The sequence below is a fragment of the Octodon degus genome, unplaced genomic scaffold (genome assembly GCF_000260255.1).
Source record: "Octodon degus isolate 3935 unplaced genomic scaffold, OctDeg1.0 scaffold00189, whole genome shotgun sequence".
NCBI lineage: Eukaryota > Metazoa > Chordata > Mammalia > Rodentia > Octodontidae > Octodon > Octodon degus.
Window position 1 is genome coordinate 3,400,538 of NW_004524765.1, and position 15,911 is coordinate 3,416,448.

Below are 15,911 nucleotides of genomic sequence, written 5' to 3' on the forward strand. Positions count from 1 at the left end.
ATTAGAACAAATCCCTCTATTCATTAAGAGAATGTAACTATATATCTATCCTAACCACTTTGAATACACAGATACAAAATGGACATTCATCTGTATCCCTTTTTTTTTTGTTTAGTTCTGTCATTTGAATATTATAGGTGTGTTAACTCAGCAAAATATTCTAAAAGAGTCCAGTAGTCCATAACAGTATTGGGTCTTCTGCTTCACTGGCCATGTCAGAAATTGTTGACCTGAGTCCCCTACAGCTCAGCATAACACCATAGCTTTACTTCTTGTACTTCATTTTTATACTTTTTTGCTGGATGGTTAAGACCAAGATAAAGCAAGGCCTATGCAACAAGAGTTGTAGCTTTTGGGTCTGATAAGGTCAGTGAAATCCCCTCAGGATTTATCCTGAGATCCTGTACCTCAGATTGTAGAACATTTGTCAATGTCAGCCATGTGGATGAGTTATGGCCAATGCTTGGCCAATGTGCTCTCTGTGAAAGCCTAAGAGAATGTTTTCTCTACATGTAACTCTCCTTAGGCAAAATCCTACCTTTCTAATTAATTAAGGAAAAGATTTTGGGGGGTCTGCCAGTTAGCCCTGTTGTTTAAGTGCCTGCTTATGCAAATACAGTCAGGTGCAGCATACTGTGGTTAAATCCCCAGATCCTTATGCCTTACCAAACCTGCCCTTAAGACTTACTGAGATAGCAAAAAAGAAAAAGTCCTTAAGAATAAGATTTTGGTATCTGTTTGCCTCAATCCCCAGTTCATGGTGCAGGACTGAGGTGAGGTTATTATTCCAGAACTTGCCAATATTGTTACAGAAGTGAGAAACACTAATTAAAGCAGATATCACATCCTAGTTAAAATAGTATAATTAACAGCATGAAGCACAACTGGAAAACTGTAGCAATAATTCATTTTGTACCTTTAACCACAGAAGAAAAATCTGAAGTTATGTAACAGAATTGATCATAAATTGGGACCTTCCATGCAAAGTACTTTTGTGTGATAGAGTGGTTTACTACTGCCATAAGGAATTTTAAGGAAGTTAGTGGATAGAAGAGAGATAAGTGAGAAGAAATGAAATAACCAGGCTGCAGGAGAAACAGTGATCATACAAACTTTGGGAAGCTAGAGAAGAGGGTAGAAGAAGAGAATGAAGAAGTTAAGTAAGAGATTATTAAAGTTGACCAGAAAGATTAGAGTGACTACTTACTCATATGAATATATGACTAAGTCTAGTGAGGTAAATAGAGGAAAGGAGAAAAGAAGATGAACATACTGGAACAAAAATGTAGGTAAAAGACCCAAAGGGGGTGGGAAACAAGAAAAAGAATGAAAAACAAATCACAAACTGGGAAAACAATAAAAAATAAAATAAAACTCCTCTGGCATTCACTCAGAATCTAAAACTACTGGATAACATCACCACACCTCCAGTAGAGTTTGTGTTAGATGTGAGGCTGATCTTGGCCTCCAGATGGGGGGCTTTGGGCCAGAGTGTTCAGCCAGTGCTTTCCACATGCTCCTTAGAAGCTTCCCTGTTTCTCATGGCAACATCTCTCTCCCAGTTGCTGTGCTGTATTTATTTATTTATTTATTTATTTATTTATTTATTTATTTAGTGGCTGCCACATGTTTTATTTATTTATTTATTTTATTGAGAAACAGATATCAATGAGACACTTTCCAAGTTGATTAATAGGACACTTTCAATCATTAATACGTTGCACATTGTTATCTTCTCAGCAGTCATCCACAGTACAAGAAGCAGCCAGGCTATCCCATCCAAGCAGTGCTACTACAAACCCTCTCACTGAACAAAGTGAAAGCAGACATACATCTATCCTAACTATTTTGTATATACAAATACAAAATGGTCCTATCTCTGTATCCCCCCTCTCCAATTTAGTCCTGGCAGAAATGGATATTTTACTGGCATCTAAATATTATGGATGCTTGAATTTAGCAAAATGATCCAACACAATCCAGTAGTCCACAATAGTAGGGGGTTGTCCGCAGAAGTTGTTGACTAGAGCCTTTTTTAGCTCATCATATTAATACGGCTTTACTTTATATACCTTGTTTTTATACTTTTCTTCTGGCTGGTTAACACCAAGATAAAGGAAGACCTATATACCAAGAAATGTAACTTTTGTATCTGATAAGGTCAGTCAAGTCCCCTCAGGATTTATCCTGTAACCCTGTACTACACTTTGTAGATCCTTTGTCAGTGTCAGCCAGGTGGATGAGTCATAGCCATTGCTTGATCAATTTGCTCTCTGTGAAAGTCTGAGAGAAAGTATTCTCTCCATGAGACTCTCCTTGGGCACACTATACATCATTGATCACATTCCTCTGTGGCTCCATAATCTCGTTGATCAAAAAATTTGGGGCACAACTGAGTTACATGATGTTACAGTATAGGTTCTCCTATGTCCTCAGTCTTCACTGACCTTGAAAGGTTATGACAAAATGCTGGCAGACCTTGCAGCCTTTTCTTTTCTCCAATTTTTGATCAGTAAACTTATGTTCTTAACCCTCCAGAAGAGAAGCTTGTTATTACCCTGCAACATATGCAGTTTGGTTTACCCTAACTATAGGATTATTGAATTTTCGAGGCCTGATTTTCTAAATTCTTGCTTGTCATTGTTGTGCAGGGCCATGCTAATCTCTGTATCATTCCAATTTTAGTATAAGTGCTGCTGAAGTGAGCACATTTTTTCCTTCTTTTTTCTAAATACTAACTTGTTCTTTTGTTGCAGTTTGAGGTGCAGCATAAAATTGTGTATTTGGGTTCATCTATTTTCCCTATGTGAGAGTTTATCATTAGAAATTTCCATCTTAAGACAGGTTTCATTGTATCCTATAGGGTCCAGTAAGTTATGTCTGCATTTTTTTTTTTTTTCAGAACTGTGGATTGAACTCAGGCCCTTGCACTTACCAGGGAAGCACTTATTCCACTGGGACATTTCCCCGGCCCCTACATTTTTGTTTGATTATTAATATCGCTTAATTTTTTCATTAATTTTATCCATGAGCTATTGATTGTTCAAGAGGGTATTATTCTGTTTCCATACATTAATAAAACTTTTGATGTTTCTTTTGTAAATAATTTCCAGCTTCATTGTACAATGATAAGAGAATATGCATGGGATAATTTTAATTTCTTTGCATTTACTTAAGCATGTTTATGTGCTACCACATGATCTATTTTGGAGAATTTTCTGTGTGCAGCTGATAAGAATGTGTATTCTGACACTATTGGGTGGAACTCTCTATAAAGGTCTACTAAGTCCGTTGCTTTACAAGTTTGGTTCAGTTCTGTTATTTCTTTGCTTAGTTTTGCATAGTTGATCTGTTTCTTTGTGTCAATACGATGTTAGAGTCCCCCAGCACAATTATGTTATTGCTCATTAGATTTTTGATGTCTGCTAAGATGTGCCTTATATAAGTGAGTGCTCCTACCTTGGGTACTTATGTAATTATTATCTCTTCCCATTGCAATTTTCCCCTACAAAGTATGTAGTGGTCTTCTTTATCTCTTTTAATCATGCTAGGTTTGAAATTGACTTTATCAGTAACCAGAATAGTTTCCTCTGCTTTATTTTTCTGATTTCCTGTGGTATGTTTTATTGTTTTCCACCCTTTGATGTTTAGTCTACCAATTTCTTTTATAACTAAGTGTGTTTATTATATGTAGCATATTGTTGGATTTTGCTTCTTGATCCACTCTGTCAGTCTGCTGCTTTTGATTGGTAAATTGAAACCATTTATGTTGATGGCTAGAACTGAAATTCAGTGGTTTGTCTTTGATATGTTATTTTCCTACTGTAGGATCCCTACTTTTCTCTTTTGCTTAGTTACTTCCTCTGCTTGGTAGTTCCCTTCTGTTATTTTTGAAATTATGGTCATCTTTGTCTCTTTCTAAAATATCTTTCAGTGCACTTTGTAGATTTGTTTCGGTTGTCATGAATTTTTTCAGTTGTTCCTTGTCACGGAAGAATTTAATGTCTTCATTATATTTGATAGGTAGTTTTTCAGGGTACATCAGTCTGGGTTAAAAGTTGTTTTATTTCAAGTCCTGAAATATCTCACTTCAAGCTCTTCTTGATTTGATGTTGAGAAATCTATCATGATTCTGAAGGACTTTCCATTATAGGTGATCTATTTCTTCTCTCTAACAGGTTTTAATATTCTGCTCTTTTGCTCAATTTCTGGAATCTTGATTATTATGTATCTAGGTAAAGGTTTATTTTTATTATGGCTAGCTTGAATTCTATATGCCTCAGAATGTGTATGTCAGGTTCTTTTCCCATGCTTAGGAACTTTTCTGCTACTACCTCTATTTTTTTTTTTTCTAGTACTGGGGATTGAACTCAGGACCTTGTGCCTGCCAGGCAGGCACTTATTCTACTGAGCTACCTCCCTGGTCCTCTGTTACTACTTCTGTAAACTGTCTTTTTATGTCATTTGTGTTAACTCCAGCTATTCCTTTGATACCTATTAGACTTATATTACTTTTCTTTGTATCATCTTGCAGCCATTGTAATGCTATTTCCTGGTTCCTCATTATTTTTATGAAATCTTTCTTTTTGTGTTCACTAGCTGCAATGCTGTCTTCAGGGTCTGAAATTCTAACTTCTTTGTCTTTCAAGCAGTTTTGCCAGCTTTCAGCTAAATTCTTAATGCTGTGGATATCTGTTGGCAACTGTTTCATGCATTCTAGTTTTCCTGTATTGTTCATTCAATGTTTTGTCATTTTTTTTATTCACTTCTTTTTTAAATCTGTGTCTTCCTTAGATATATTTAAAATTTTTTTTATGATTGTTGTCATTTCCTGAGAGATTATTTCTGATTTGATTTCCTTCATAGCCCAGGGAATTGTTTCTTTACTTCAGTTGCTATCATCTCAGAAATTTCAGATGTGTGACTTCTAAGTTCTTCTGTTGCCATATCTTTTGGTCTTGTTTTAGGTGAGATAAAGGTCTGAGAATGCCTTTTATTCCTTCCTTTTGGTATTTCTTGAAGCTCCTAATGTTCTGCTTGACTCAGTGATGGTAGGGGTGCAGGGTGTGGGTGAGCAAGGCTTGCAGGTAGGGCAGGGTAAGCTCATCAAAGCTCCTGATGTGTGGAGTTCAATGTGGCTTCCACCTCTTTGAAGGAAGGGGGACAAGCCACAGTTCAAGAAGGATCCAATGATGGTGAATGTAGGCCAAAGTTCTGCAAGGGTCTCTTGATGGTGGGTCGGCATAGGATAGGGTTCCCCAAGGCTTCCACAGGTCCCTATGGCAGTCTTCTGGTCACCTGGTTTCAGGTCCTTGCAGCAATCTCCCAAGTCTCGCCAGAGGTCTTCATGCATCTGGGCCCAGTGGAGCTCCAGCGGGATGGCTAGCAGGTGGGGCTACAGCTGCCAAGTCTCCCAGGCAGTCTTCAGGATGAAGATGGGCAGCTGAACCTCTATAAAATACTTGATTATTTAAAAACGGAAAGTAGCAAAACAACACTTCCTGAAAACACCTTTTTAAAAATTGATAGGAATGTTCACAGATAGGATGGTTAAGCTACTTCTGAATAGTATACTGTCTGTACTTGTTAAGGCAGTGAGGGAGGTAGGAAAGAAAAATTATGAAAGATGTTTTGTCAAGCATATGGTAGAAAATTTCACCTTATCTGGTTTTCTTATGTTACATGTATTTTGTTTAACTTTGCTATATTGTATATATGGTGTACGTACTGGGCATATGAGTCCTAATTTTATAATAACTAGTCTTTAGATATTAAAGAGGTTGTCACTGTATGACAAAAGTAGATCTAGTAAACTAACATATTTCATATATTTTGTGTTAAAATTCATAGGAAGGCTGTCTTCTAAAAAGTACTTCTGGAAGTGTAATTATAAAATCACATTGAGTAACACATGTGCCTTTATTACATGGGACAAAGAGGAAGAGACTGGAAGAATGAAGGATTCTAGGCTAGAGTGTTCCTATTTTTATTTATTTACTTATTATTTGCACCAAGGATTGAACTCAGGACCTAGTAGTTGCCAGGCAGGCACTTACATCACTGAGCTATCTCTCAGCCCTAGAGTGCTTCTATTTAGAAGACATGTTCATATATAACCATTGTTACATGTGCACAGTTTATTCAAAACTACTCTATACAGCATATAATGGACAAATTTGAGTCCACATTTGAAATATCTATTCTTTCTAGGTGTTCAGACATGCGCAAAATATATTAAAAGTAGAGACACAAACAACACACTATGGGATATCATTTTGTCAAACTTACTAATAAAATACTGTCTTTAAAAATAAAATGATGAAACCACTAATCTGAGCATATTTGTTCTAGTTCTGAGAGGAATAAGGAAAAGAAAGTACAGAAGGCTCTGTGTCATATGGATGCTCAGATGCATACAGATTGCGGCTGCCACAGAACTCCTGATTGACTATCTCCAGCACAATCAATGATGTTCCAAATCTCCCATCAGGCTTGTAGTGTCCTTGAAGTCAAATGACACCAGTTTCTTAGTGGAAGATGGATATCTACACTTCAAGTTCTTCCATTAGATTCTCCAGAGATTACTCTCAAGATCTCCTAGATTCTAAATCCACCCCAAGAGAATGAGACATTCTATTTCACTCCTGTGTGTAAACTATTAAACAAGTCTACTATAGTAAATCTGATGTTAAGGACCAGCTTTTAGATAACCACGATGCAGATAGCACCCGGGTTTACAAAAAGCCAGACAACCGAGCTGTGACAGTTTTGTAACAATACATCTCATTGATCTTGGTCAAGTCAAAAGAAGATATTATGAGAACACGATCTTACAAAATCTTCCTAACAGGGACAAAGTTACTCATTTTGTCTATATTAGAACAAATACTAGATAAATGCCATCATTATGTACATCTAAAATGTACCAGTAAAATTAAAAAAGTAAAACCAAAAAAATGGTTGAGTAACATGGTGCATGTACCTGACTCTTGACTTCAAACCATACAATTAAAGAGGCCTGGAGTGTATCTAAAAGGAGATTTCTTATTTTTATAGTTTCAGCTTAAAGCCACTTACTCATGAATGTTTCAATTTTTCTTTATATCAAAGTGAAACAAGTCAGACAAACATAAATATTGTGTGATTTCTCATGCATAAGAAACTCAAAATGTATATGTAAAATATAGAAGACTGATAAATAGGAAGTAGAGAGATTTTTTTTCAAATAGATGGGGGAATAAGATATAGAGGGAGGGGCAAAGAGAGGGAAAAAGGTTGGGAAAAATTGAAAGGAAAAAAGCTAAAAATAGAGCTTTTACAAATAGGAAGGGGACCAAAAGTTAGGAGTGGAGAGGGAGAGAAGGGATAGTGAATGAAAAAGAAGAAAAAAAAAAAAGGATTAAGCGTATCACGTGCATGCACCAACTGTCCACAATAAATGAAATATTATGTACTGCTAACACATACTAATAAAAATTAAGAGAAACACACACACACACACACACACACACACACAGAGCCACCAGAGGGGGACTCAATTGCTCAGGTGCGGGAAACTAATTTTTATTTCTTTTTAAATTGTGCTTTATTCCTGAATGGCCTGGCAGAGGGTAGGCATGCTCACTGTGATGAGGATTTGGTGCTGATAGTATTTTGGTTCCAACTTCACCAGTGAAATAATCCACGTTAAGAGTATCTTTTGAAGGCATTATTACTATTATTATTTTAAGTTGAAAAACCATTTATTTCACTGGAAATATAAAAGTGATCCAACTCTAGGTCTAGCCTTTGGGCTAAAAGAAACCCAAGAGCAGTGATGACTCTCTCACGGAGGTCATTCCCAAATCCAACACCCACTGGAGGCAGGAGGCAGGAGGTAGGAGGCAGGGAGGAGACGGCAGCCCGCACCACAGCTTCTGCATACTGTGAAGCCTTCTGGGAAAACAGAACATGAATGGGAAGCTACGGAAGTATTAAACAACAGCAAGAACAGGGCAATGGGCCCTGGAAAGAAAAGGAAAGGAAATCTGAACTTAGCAAGGTAAATTAAGGTCCACAGTTCCTGAGGGACTGAGTGCGCAGAGTCAAAAAAGTCCCGGAGATGGGGTACCAACGAAGTGTGTATTCTCATGCACAACCACAGCTGAGAATTTCAGCCCGCGCACATCCCACCTTGAAATTCAGTGTTATCAAGTCTCCTGATGGCCTCCGATGCATCTTCTGCCCGCTCCATGTGTACAAAGGTGTAATCTTTCACGATATCACATTTGATAACTGGACCATATTCTTCAAATTTGGCCCGAAGCTCTTTGTTGGTACAGATGGGGCTGACATTACGCACGTAACTTGGTCGAAGCTTTGCCCTTGTTCTTGCTTGCTTCCACATTGATGTTGATCCTGTGCAGCTCATAGTGGTGCAGGCTCTGGGTAGCATCCTCTGCTGCTCTCCTGTCCTCTATGTACACAAAGCCATACTTCTTAATGGTGTCACATTCCAGCACCTGCCCATACTGCTCAAAGAGTGAATGGATCTCTTGCTCTGTGGTCTCCCGGGGCAGGTTTCCAATGAACAGCTTCACCATCTCGACCCAGCCGCACGGACATCTGCAGGGCCTCTTCTTTGCAGCGTGGACCTTTCTTACAAAACTCTTTGACGGCATTATTCAGAGGTAATGACAACAGGAAGGATGCTTTAGAGGAGAATAGAGCATGAGTGAGAGACGTGGGGGACTATATCTGTTAGTTGTCCCCTTCCTGTCTTCGTTGGTTGTCCCCTGCCCCCCCATCTGACTGTCTCTTGTCTCGGTCACTCCGTTTCCCGATGGCCACGTGATGACCAGCTCTTCTCTGGAATGCTTTTGCACCACAATGTTTCTTGAGTAACAAAATTTGAGTAAGAAAAACTTCGGCCGATTGATTCACAGCCACCCTAGAGTGGCTTGTCACTTGGATGGTATAAAAAGGGAAATGAAGAAGGATGGATCTGCTTCTCTCTCTTTGGAGGAGCTCCAGTCTTCACCTTCAACTTGGACGTCTTCTCCTGGCTTCCAGCACAGACTTCTCAACCTTCTGCTGCACATCCCCCAGCTTCCTGGTACGGACTGGCACAGGACACCTCAGTGAGCTTCAGATCTTCAACTGGATTCTTCAGTCTCCATCGTACGAACACGCTCTGCACTCTTCCTTATCTGACTCTGTGAGTAGCCATTGTAAGCTGATCTTGTAGATGCCTGCACATGTGTGTATATTGTGTTGTATCTGTGTGTCTAGTAAACATGGACTGACATGCTTGCCACCAATGTAAGGCAATGGCGCCAGCAACCAGAGACTGAGCCTCAGAAACTGTGAGATGAAATAAAGCTTTTCCCCTTTAATTAGATTTTTGAGTTTTTTTTTAACTGAGAGGATAGTACAGACATTTAAAAATCAGAAATTTTATGTATTTATTTTTTTTACATTTATTTATTTTGTGTGTGTGTGTGTGTGTGTGTGTGTGTGTGTGTGTGTGGCCAGCTCAGCCCACCAGGGAGCGGGGCTGGCTGGCATGTGGTGCTGGGGGATCGAAATGTGGTCCCTGTGCTTTGCCAAGCTTGTTCTAAGTAGATGCTTTAGACCACTGAGCCATCTCTCCAGCCCCCAGAAATTTTAAATGTTAGTCTATGTTGTACTTTTCTTAGAGACAGGGTCTTGATATGTATCCCAGGCTGGCCTCAAACTTGTGATTATCCTCAGCTCCCTATGTGCTAGAATTACAGATGTGTGCCACTACACCTGGCTTTGTATGCTAAAAATTATTTCTATTTAAAAAATCATCATTATTAAATATTAACTTATCCTAGATCTATCTACAATTCAGGCTTAATTTTATGTTAGCTTTAATCAAAACCACCTTATTTCAGAATGATTAATCAAATAAAATGATATTTACATATTAGCTAGTTTAGCGAAATATGTCTCACCAAAATCCTCACAGAGGGTTTAGATCTGCTACCTAGGAATATGTCAGAGAGATGCATAAGAAAGAGAAAGAGAATATTCTGCAATCGAGGAGCTCTGGGATGACACCTTCTTCCCTATAGAACAAAAGCTTCATGGCTTTTAATAGTACTAATCAAGGAGGTGGGTAGGGTTGCAGCAGAGTGCAGAGGGAAGAGAACTTTGAGGCATCTCCTGTACTATGCACAGAGGTCTCCAATTAGCAATGCAATGGATAGTTTGATATATGCAGGGCTGCACCTTCACTGCCAGGAAGGTACAATTCTTATTGAGTCCTAAGACCACAGGTGAGATGTTATCTCATGTCTTAGCCCTGGAATCTCAGGACTCTGGCTTGAGGCCCCATTCCAGCTGTCAACAAGGGGCCGATTCTCCCATAGACTTGACTACATTCTTGCTTGTTTGTTTGTTTGAGAGAGTCTTATTCTGTAACTCCGGCTGGCCTATCTCAGGTTGGTCTCAAAGCCATGGCCATTCTCCTGTCTCATCACACCAAGTGCTGGGATTGTAGACATGTGCCACCATGCCCAGCATTGGATGGTATTATTTTTGATAATTAAAGGGATATATGATTTAATATGAACAGCTCTGCATATCCCAGTGAATAGGGTTAAGATTATCTTTTATCTAACCAAGGTAGGGCATCATTTAGTTTGAGTGAAAAAGAGAATAACTGGTTTTTTAAATACTGTGTCTATTTCTGACAATTTAAAGTGGCTACCTTATGCTATGATTACTAGATAATATTTATGGAAGATAGTCTTATATACAGTGGGAGTAAGTTTTAGTCTAAAAAAAGAATGATATTTATGCTAAGACATATTAACTAAGTTGTTTTAATTTGTGATATACAAAATCTTGAAGATAAAAAGTGATGAAATGGTTTGCTAATTATATGAAAAACAAGGAGTATGAGAACTATGTATGAAGCAAAAAAAATGAACTTTAGAGTAAATGTGATATTGTGATAGATTTGTAAACTTTATGTCTCCAGCACTTATTTTGTCTTATGTGAAATCACTTAACATTTAATTTTTGCTTAAGTTATAGCAGTGTTTTATCACTTTTACTTGGAGGGAGTTTTAATACCTGGAACAATTTTTTTGGCTGGCTCAGGAGGCCTTAAGGGCAGGTCTGGTAAGGCATGAGGATCTGGGGATTAAGCCATAGCATCCTGAGCCTGCCTGCTTGGTTTAAGCAGGCACTTAAACAACTGAGCTAATGGGCAGACCCCCAATACCTGGAGAAAGACTATAAGTAAGCACTTTAAGTGATTCTGTCCTCAGCAGGAATATATTTCTTGCTGCTTTCTTAGTTATCATGCAAAGCCAAAAAGGACTCCCAAAATAGCTGTTAAGTTCAGCTTGTATTTATAAGAATAGAGATTTTTAAAAGATTTGTTGTTTCTGGATTCACTACATAGTAGTTCAACAATAGCTTTGCCTGCTTCCTCCTTCAGTATTCTTTTGAGACAGTGCCTCAGAGTGGCCTTGAACTATGTAGACTAGGCTGGCCTTGAACTTACAGAGAGAGGATGAGATCACAGGCATGCATTGTTGGGCCCAGCTTCCCTCAGCCCTAAGAAAAGGAGATGAGAATTGATTTTAACTTATTTTGGGTGTAATTATCATAAATAAAATATTTATAGAGAATAATATTTGTAAATTGAAGTTTAAATATTTGCAAGAGCATTCATTACACTTCCAAAGACTTGGAGATTGTCCACTGTACTGTGCACTAAGAATATGAAAGAAGCTTTTGTGCTCTATCCTTTTTAAAGCTTTCGATATAAATAACATCAGTTTAAAAAATTAAAACCTAGCCATGTGTGGTGGTGTATGCCTATAATCGAAGCATTTGCAAGGTTGAGGCAGGAAGATTATTGCATGTTTGAGGCCACCCTGGGCTATCTAGTAAGACTCCATAAGACAAAACATTAAGAAAAGAAAATAAAAGACATGCTCCTGCTTTTACAATAAAAAAATTACAAAAAATTGCTCAAATACTGGCTTTTTAATACAAATCTTATTGTTTTAAAGTTAGGCTTTTTGGTATTTATTTATTTATTTATTTATTTATTTAACTGTGGCCTTATCTTGTCCTTTGAGGGGTTCCAGCTTCACAGACCAAAGCAGGCCTCAGTAGGGATGGACCAGTGAGTCACAGAGTCAGCTGCCCATCTCCAGACAAGGGGTCTAGGCCTTGGACAACTCCCAAGTAAACATGGAGTAGATTTATTTATTTATTTATTTATTTATTTGTTTGTTTGTTTGTTTTTGTGGAACCAGGGATTGAACCCAGGCCCTTGCGCTTGCCAAGGAAGTGCTTATTCCACTGAGCCATCTCACTGGCCCTACAAGTAAACATGGAAAACCAATTAGATAATATTAAATCAGAACCCACTTCATAGTGGTCTCCATCTTGTACTTATTCTGCAAAATACAATTCAGGTGTAGTGTCTGAATAATTTTTGTTCTCCTCAGTCTCCCCACTGTCTCTGCCATGTCCTCCATCACCCTGTGAATGCTGTCAGCCTCTATCTTTGTATGTATAACACACATCTACTTACCTAACTCTTTCACTGGGGCATGAACTTCTGAAATTCAGCAGCAGGTGTTATATAGGTCTTGCTTTATCTTGGTCTTAACCATCCAGCAGAAAAATATAAAACTGAAGTATAAAAAGTAAAGCCATATTAATAGGCTGAGCTGTAAAAGGCTCAAGTCAACAACTTCTGACATTGCCAGTCATATGGATAGCCCACTATTATTATGGACTACTAGACTATATTGGAATATTTTGTTGAATTCATGCACCTATAATATTTAAATGACAGGGCTGGTGAGATGGCTCAGTGTTCTAAAGCACCTACTTAGAACAAACTTAGCAAAGCAAGGGGACCACAGTTCAATCCCCCAGCACCATATGCCAGCCAGGGCCACTCCCTGGTGGGCTGAGCTGGCCACACACACACACACACACACACAAATAAATAAAAAAATTAAAAAAATATTTAAATGACAATGGAATACCCATCTCTGACAAAATTAAACAAAAAAAGGGGAAACAAATGAAGGATCATTTTGTATCCGTAATATTCAAAGCAGGATAGATAGATAGCTACTTTCTCTTAATTCAATGAAAAGAAATATTTGTACTAATAATGTTTGTGGACAGGATATCATGTCTGCATCTTGTACTATGAATAACCACTGAGAAGACAGCAATATGTAATGTACTAATTATTGAAAATGTCCTAATTGGTTTTGAAACTGTCTCATTGCTATTTGTTTCTCAATAAAATTATTTTTTAGGGGCTGGAGAGATGGCTCAGTGGAATAAGTGCTTGCCTGGCAAGCGCAAGGACATGAGTTCAATCCCTGGTTTCATCAAAAAATAAATAAATAAATAAAATTATTTTTTAAAATCTGGGGGTAATAAATACATTCATGAAGGGATATTTCCTTTACATCTATTGTTGGAACTCACAATATTACCAAGTACATAGCACCTGTTATATCACATTTACCTTTCCTTTTAAGAAACTGAAATCATAGTTACTCTTTTTTGTAGTCCAGGCTGTCTTTGAACTCACATTGGTCCTCCTGCTTCAGTTTCCTGCTGCTGGGACTACAAATGTGCACCACCATACCCCACTAATAATAGAGCTTCAAAATCTGATGATTTTACTCAAGAGAGCACTAAACTTTTATCAGGAAGTGATCATTTTGCTTACACTGAGTCTTGAGTAATGTTGCTATACAAAGAAGAGTTCTTTCTCTAAAAACACCCATAATGTTATAAGGATTTGATGTTTTGTTTTGTGGTTTCTTTTGTTTTTTGAGACATAGCCTTGCTATGTAGCCCAGGAGGGCCTTGAACTTGTGGCAATCTCTTGCCTCAGACTCCCAAGTACTGGTGATAATGTTATAAAGTTTAAAGAGGAGATTTAAAGAGTTGAGTGTTACAGCACACACTTGTAATTCCAGCACTTGGGAGGCTGAGGCAGGAGGATCACTGTGAGTTCAAGACCAACCTGAGCTAAAAAGTGAGCTCAAGGCCAGCCTGAACTGCAGCACAGCAAGACCCTGTCATAAAAAGACACAGAAAGAGATGAGATTTAAAGATCTAGATTCTTACTTTCATTGCAGAAAAAATTCACATCTTTTAAGAAGCAGGATTCTCTTTTGTGGGGCTCAGAACACAGCCCTCCCTGCCTGGCACAAGCAGCACTGGTAGTTTGGAGAGAAGAAAAGCAGAAGGTAGCCTCTGACCTTAAGAGCACATGAGGAACCCAGCACTGGTACTCAAGGAGAGGGGAAGTCTTTCAGCTGGGCTTCACAGGGCAATGAGAATGGCTGGGAGGTGGTCAGAGATGAAGGGGAAGAGGCAGCTCAGAGAAAGAGGTAGAAAACCAGATTTCTGAAATGAAGTTTACTGAACACATAAGTACATGTCAAAGACAGGAATGGCATATGATAATCAAAAGAAAATTGTACTTACCTCCTATTGTTTTCCCTGGACTTCTGAGACTATGAGAGAGAAATTTTTGAAATAGGTATGTAGTCTTAGAAGCCCAAATAAGGGTAGAAGTAGATTTGATGAATAATTTCATTCTAATCATTGCCTCTACTATTACCATGATCTTTCCTTTTCCCATACAGAAAAGATGGTGCAAGCTGTGAGATATCCTTTCCTGTTGCTGCTGGGACTGTTGGCACTAATGTGTCCACTGTGTGCTCAGGAGCCAAAAGACACCATGAGTAAACGGTTTGCAAAAAAGCACATAATGACTGAGTCAAAGTCATGTGACACCGCAATGGTCCCGATCAACCAGGCTATGCGCAAGTGTAAGGAGTCAAACACCTTTCTTCATGTCTCTCTCAAAGACGTGTATAAGGTCTGTGATTCTAAACCCATCAGTTGCAAGAATGGAGCCCAGTTGTGCCACAAGAGTGAAAACCTTGTTGGTATGACTGCATGCAAGATCAAGATAAAAGATGAAAACATAGAGAAATGTACTTACAACGAGATGAAAGTGAATGATTACTACACTGTGGCATGTATTCTTCCAGGTGGTAGCACTAAGTTGACCCCTTCTCACTTAGACTAACTTTGTAAAGATTTGATCACTTTTCACACAATTTCTATTATACTTTATTCTTCTTCATCTTTTCCTTTTGAAAAACATTTCCTTGTTTCCACAAAAGAAAGAAGTGAGTGTTGATTTCTGCTTTAGAGATTTGACTATTTTGAGACAAGGCAAATGTGGAAAGAAAGGAAGAGCTCTAAGCCTTTGAGACTTCTGTCAGCTTTATTATACTGTATTCACAACAATAAAACCAATTCTTTCTGCATTCTCATGAGTGTCTCTGGTTTTTTCCTTGCTTTCAAATCCTTGTCTGTCAGTATTCCAGGAATGATTTTCTTCCTAGCTCCCTAAGCACCTTTCAAGTTTCCCTGAGAGCTCAACCAATTTCCTTGCCCTGTGCTCTGCCAGTGGAAGAGGGGAAGTTCCTCCATCCCTTCAAACTCCTCTTGATTTTACCTGTTTCCTTTGAAGCCATTGTCTATTGAAGACCCTTCCCATAGTGCCAGTTATAGGGACACCTGCAGGGGGTTCCAATCTCTCGCTTGGATTACTGCACACTGCGGGAAAGGAAAAAAAAAAGCCAAGGAAAAAATAGAGCCATGCATAGCAGGGATCTGAGACTACAGTTGCTCTCTGGGAAGAGAAGAGCCCAATCTCCAGATAGTCACCATTTTGCTAGCCATTGTAGGGACAGAGAGTAGGCTGCTTTTCCTTGAACAGCAGAGAGGCAGTGGCACAATGGGCAAGTATAACTTCATAAAGGAAACAAGCCAAGCTTCTTCTCCACACCTGGGTGCTTAACCTCATTGACCTAGAGGAAGGT

The 15,911-nt window shown here is 38.6% G+C and overlaps 1 protein-coding gene, 1 non-coding gene and 1 pseudogene across 2 annotated transcripts; 1 reads left to right on the forward strand and 2 right to left on the reverse strand.

The window, feature by feature from the left end:
• Positions 1–2,605: 2,605 nt before the first annotated feature.
• Positions 2,606–2,709, reverse strand: LOC111813459. Its single transcript, XR_002818715.1, has one exon. It is a non-coding gene; the product is annotated as a U6 spliceosomal RNA (small nuclear RNA).
• Positions 2,710–8,152: 5,443 nt separating this feature from the next.
• On the reverse strand, positions 8,153–8,582 carry LOC101569029 (annotated as a pseudogene).
• Positions 8,583–14,815: 6,233 nt separating this feature from the next.
• Positions 14,816–15,109, forward strand: LOC101569423 (ribonuclease 7-like). The gene has a single exon (XM_004644034.2). It carries the CDS (start codon positions 14,816–14,818, stop codon positions 15,107–15,109), a length of 294 nt encoding a protein of 97 aa, XP_004644091.2.
• Positions 15,110–15,911: the final 802 nt, after the last annotated feature.

Bases quoted from the DNA above. Each gene is read 5' to 3' on its own strand.
- LOC101569423 (XM_004644034.2), top strand. From the start codon at position 14,816: ATGGTCCCGATCAACCAGGCTATGCGCAAGTGTAAGGAGTCAAACACC.